The sequence below is a fragment of the Aplysia californica genome, unplaced genomic scaffold, assembly GCF_000002075.1.
Source record: "Aplysia californica isolate F4 #8 unplaced genomic scaffold, AplCal3.0 scaffold00235, whole genome shotgun sequence".
NCBI lineage: Eukaryota > Metazoa > Mollusca > Gastropoda > Aplysiida > Aplysiidae > Aplysia > Aplysia californica.
Window position 1 is genome coordinate 608,552 of NW_004797505.1, and position 5,000 is coordinate 613,551.

The 5,000-nt window shown below is 46.2% G+C and overlaps 2 protein-coding genes across 2 annotated transcripts in view; one reads left to right on the forward strand and one right to left on the reverse strand.

Moving 5' to 3' along the window:
- The window catches only part of LOC101848975, a gene marked incomplete at its 5' end in the record, with an annotated part of 13,293 nt that extends 10,759 nt beyond the window's left edge, over positions 1-2,534 (forward strand). Inside the window, 1 exon segment of the mRNA XM_005100097.3 lies at positions 364-2,534. Coding sequence (XP_005100154.1) covers positions 364-2,518 — 2,155 coding nt within the window. The 3' untranslated portion in view covers positions 2,519-2,534.
- Positions 1-5,000, reverse strand: part of LOC101850960 — a gene marked incomplete in the record, with an annotated part of 84,382 nt that overhangs the window by 68,002 nt on the left and 11,380 nt on the right.

Sequence of the window (5,000 nt, forward strand, 5' to 3'; positions counted from 1 at the left end):
GTACATTGAGGTTTGGGGGATACCAGTTGCCCTGTGTTTGACTTGTCTGAGTATCAAAAAACGGTGCGGTATCCCAAATTAGGTTTACATCGATGATTGGTGGACATCATACATTGCTTATGGGTGGTTGGCGGGTGCTCTGGAGTGGCTTACTCCGCCTTCCCGCTAACATCAACATGTATCGTCTTTGTCTTTCCTCGTTCTTGTTTATGTTTGTTAGATCTACTCTCTTTAGTAACACCTCTAATCTTCGGCACTCACATGACCTTTTTGTGTTGTAAGTGCCGTAAAACTTTTTAGTAAAACTGTTTTTTAAACACCCTTTATTGCTTTCATTACATTGGCTATCACTGTCGTCATCAGACAGGTGTTCTGGGACAGAATCCCGAGTGCTCTGAGCTACGATGACGACGTTGATGAGGACGCCTATGAGACCGTTTCATTCTGTGGGTTCCAACCGGGTAGCTCGAGGTGCACTGACTACCAGCCACTCATTACCGGGACCCAGATGATCACAGACCGGATACCGCACCAGTTCAGCGTCTCGCTCAAACTGTACGCACTCCAGGCCATAAACCGGAGTGCAATCTTCTTCTGCACACTCTTTGAAGAAGGCCAGATGCATACGCTCTTCTCCTGCCGTCTGAACACGTACCTCGTGCCCGCAGAGCCCCGATGCTGGGCCGAGGAGATAAAGGATCAAGGTCGCTCATCTGACGTCAGAGCCGGAGCGGAGGGTGAAGGTCAGGCGTTGGGCGGGTCAAGGGCGCTTGTGCGCGTGACATGCACTACGCCAAGGATGTACCCGGATGTTAACTGTGAGTTGCATCAGAAGCGGAACAAGGGGGAGGAGAAAAAGGTTCAGGCAGAGATCATTAAAACGACCAGGGTGTCTCTCAAGCAGCCACAAGACCGCCAGGCTGAATGCCGAGCCGAATTCTATGTAGACTTACCTGGAACTTACGAGTATCGGGTGAATATGTCCCCCCTACCACAAGGTGAGTGGGCCGGGGGGTTTGAGAGCCTGCAACTCGTGACGAGCAAATATTCTAAACCAGTGGACATCGTTTTGTCAGGACTGACCATCGATCTGACACAGTCGGAGCCTGTGAACATCTGCCCATTTGACACGTCAGGAAAGACTATCGCCTTCACATGTACTGCGAGGAAGTTCAAAACACCTCCTCGGTTCGAATGGCGAGTCACTGGTGGACTCCGAGGCCAGTCACATGATCTGTCAAAGCTTAAACCACGCACTCAGTCCGTGAGGGAACTTCAAGATATGACGTACCAGGCAACAGCCCAGTATTTACCCGAAGAGCTGGCGTCTGTGGCTGAAATCACGTGCTTTGTGCAAGACGCAGAAATTTCCGATCGTGATCACGTGGTGTCAGTAGAGGTGAAACGGTTAAATCCAGAAAACCAGCCCGCAGAGTTGGTCTTCAAAATGAGAACACCCAACGGCCCGCTTCCTGTCGGGACCGCTCTTACTATAAAGGAAAACGAGGATGTGATCCTTGAATGCGTCCCTGAACCAGCCTTACAGGACGTGGAAACGTACATGACTTGCTCGAAGCAAAAGCCTAACGACAGTTCTCGCCGGCAAGGGTATGAAAACGACGTTGGCGGAAGTGCAGCAGAGTTCAGCATCGGTAAAGACAACTTGGTCCCCAGGGAGTCACTTTCAAACATCAGACACTCTGAGGTGGCCATCCATGGCACCATATTTGCACCCAAAAGAAATTGCAGTTGCTGGGCAAAATCACAGAGCAGTGGATTGTGCTTTAGGCCCACTCGTTCTGTGACCGTCAATGTGATTAGCGTGACTGACCTCTTAAAACTGCCCGTGCCAAACAAGTTGGAAATCAAGGCCGAAGAAACAGTAACCAAACCACAAACTCAAGGCAATGACGACAGCGATAACACGTCTAATTGTTGCTTGGCTGTCTTGGTCGGAGTGACCACTTCGGTCCTGACATTGATGCTGATAGGCATACTGTTATTGGTCATATTCAGACAACGATGCACCAAGCAATCAGTACTATTACGATTCAAGCGTACCAATAGACCCATCATACAGAATATGACCATGGTCGCCCAGGAGCCCCGTGACTACGATCGCAGACATCCAGGTCACGAGGAGGAAACCGCGATAGTAACAACAGCAGACAGTAATTCGCCTTTCGGCGGCCGAGATGGTAGTGGGGGGCCAGGCAGAGTCTCTGTGCCATTACTACACCACGGCTCAAACCAAAGCGTGGCAATATTGCAGAGCGACCAGGAAGACCCATGGGACCCAGGTGTTGAAGATCCTGCCACAGACATTATCCCTTTCATTATCAGGCCTGCTCTCCTAACCGACCCAAGACGCCAAGACCACCCTGAGGCAGGCAGTGGAGAGGTTAATCCGACGCGGCCGAAAAGAGAGGTCATGACTGACGAAGAAATCAAAGGGATCAGTTCGCAAGAGAAAGCTGACAGGCGAGTATTGGGATCAGCATGTTATATATTAAAATAATTTATTGAGGTAATAATACGCTACCCTAGAATTTGATTGTCTTCCCACTTTGGACAAAACATGATAACTTTTTTAATATACACATACATGTATATAGTGGGTTCGGGGGTTCGAGCCTCAGCTCGGTCTGATGTTGTGTCCTTGGGAAAGGCACTTTACACGAACTTCCCACTTGGCTCGGTCCTATAGAAGACGGACGTTAAAGTAGGAGGTCCCGCCCCTTAAATGACCTAATAGTGTTGATAGGGGCGTTAAACCCATACCATTTCACCATTTCACATATAGTGTAGATAATATACGTCATGCATATAATGCATGAGTGCGTTTGTGAGTGTGTACGTGTGAGTGTGTGTGTGTGTGAGTGAGAGAGAGAGAGAGAGAGAGAGAGAGAGGGGGGGGGGCATCATGAACGTGTGCGTGTGTGCTGCGGAGTCGCCGAATTTTCTTTGGTTTGGTCGGGGGGGGGGTTCAAGAGAGGTTAATTCGAATCAAACAGAAGAAATACAGCGGAAACAATGTTACAGGCCCGGTAATAAAATGGATCCGGTAATAACAGGGATTTTTTAAATCCCCGTTTTTTTCCTACTCTTTGTCTTTATTAAAAGTTATCGGCAATAACAGGGCCTCATCGGAGCCCAATCGGTTATAGCAGGAACAAAGGCTTGTTAACAATGTGTAAAAAGTAAGAGAGAGAGAGAGAGAGAGAGAGAGAGAGAGAGAGAGAGAGAGAGAGAGAGAGAGAGAGAGAGAGAGAGAGAGAGAGAGAGAGAGGGGAGAGAGAGAGAGAGAGAGAGAGAGAGAGAGAGAGAGAGAGAGAGAGAGAGAGAGAGACGCAGTGATGGAGCAAGCCCACGCAAGCCACGCTACTGCAAGCACACGCAGCGGGTGAAGCGAGAGAGGGCTGCGGTGTGCTGACTTCGATCTAGCCCAAAGCCTAGCTACACGCACGCGTAATGCGACATGCGTGAGCCTGCCACATGGCCAAAACTCCTGTTCGTGGGTACTTCTGGAAAGGGAAACTACCCATGAATAATACAGCTGGATTAGTCCACAAATGCTTACTTCCCTTGCATTTCTGATTAAACAGGGTTCTGATATAACAGGACTTTTTCTCTGGTCCCACCATCCCTGTTATACATTACATGTGTATCAGGTTTCCACTGTAGAAATCGGGGAGTCTATAACATTTGTGAAGCGTGCTGACAAAATGAGTTACTTCTCGGATTTGAGCCCTATGAAAATAGATACATTAGCATGCTTATAGGTTCCGTTTTTACAATTTATAAGTATGAAATGATAAAAGGCATTTGTACTCAATGAATATCACATCAAGAGAAAACCTAGAAATGTGTCCCTAGTGTCGATTTTTGGCCAATATCAGCTTTTGAGGATTGTGAGAAGTAACTCATTTTGTCAGCACGCCTCACATTTTATTTCTATTAAACGTGTTCGCATAGGGCCGAAAAAGGAATACAACTGTAACAATGTATGAGCTTCGTCCGCCTGGTCTCTGCAAATTGAAAGCTTTTGAAGGGTGCAAAAGTAATATTACTATACTTCACCGGCCATTCCGTAGCCTTCTGGGATTGACCTCCTTTGATACAATGGTGCTGTCTCGGAAACAACGATTAGCATTACTGTTGTGGGTTTTTTTGCGAAAAAGATGGAGATACACATGTACGCTGAAAATCGCAAATCCATATCATCTGGGGGTTTTCAAGTAGGCTGAGTTCAAAACTAACCTTAAATGTGCGATTTTATGCAATTTTTGACATTTTAGATTATTGTTTTTCCTGTCCGGGCTGGAGCGATGACTCATTTCCTGTCTTAGATCGGCCGTCTTGACGGACAGAATGCTGCATGCCACAAACCAAGCTGTCACCAGACAACGTCTACAAGCTGGACTTGGTATAATATGCCCATCCGTCAACTCTCTTTTTTTTAATTAGTAACCCCGGCACACTGCATTTTGTCCATAAGTTTTGTTGACCTTACAATCGGATTTCTATCACCGATATAATTTGTGTTTTTATTTGTACATGTATGTAGAATAATGTATGGTATGTAGATTGAATACATGTAAATACAAATTCCTTATATATATTCATATCTTATCTATCTCTCTCTCTCTCTCTCTCTCTCTCTCTCTCTCTCTCTATATATATATATATATATATAAAAGTCAAACCTCGTTACACCACCAACTTAAGGAAAAAAGCCCAATAATATCAGTGATGTCATGAAACACATCATGTGCCCATGTGAACTAGATCTAGCCTTGCAGACACAATAAGCCTGGAACAACCAAAGGTCATATGATAGTTATAAGCTTACATTGGCTTGGCTATCCGACTATCCTTACGTCACTGGGCCTCTACACGGTGTTAAGGCCTATATCTATTGATACAAACGTACCGGTATTGTATTTTAGATAAACATAGGCAAACAAAGGTACAATCGCGATGGTTCTCTCTGGCCTTCA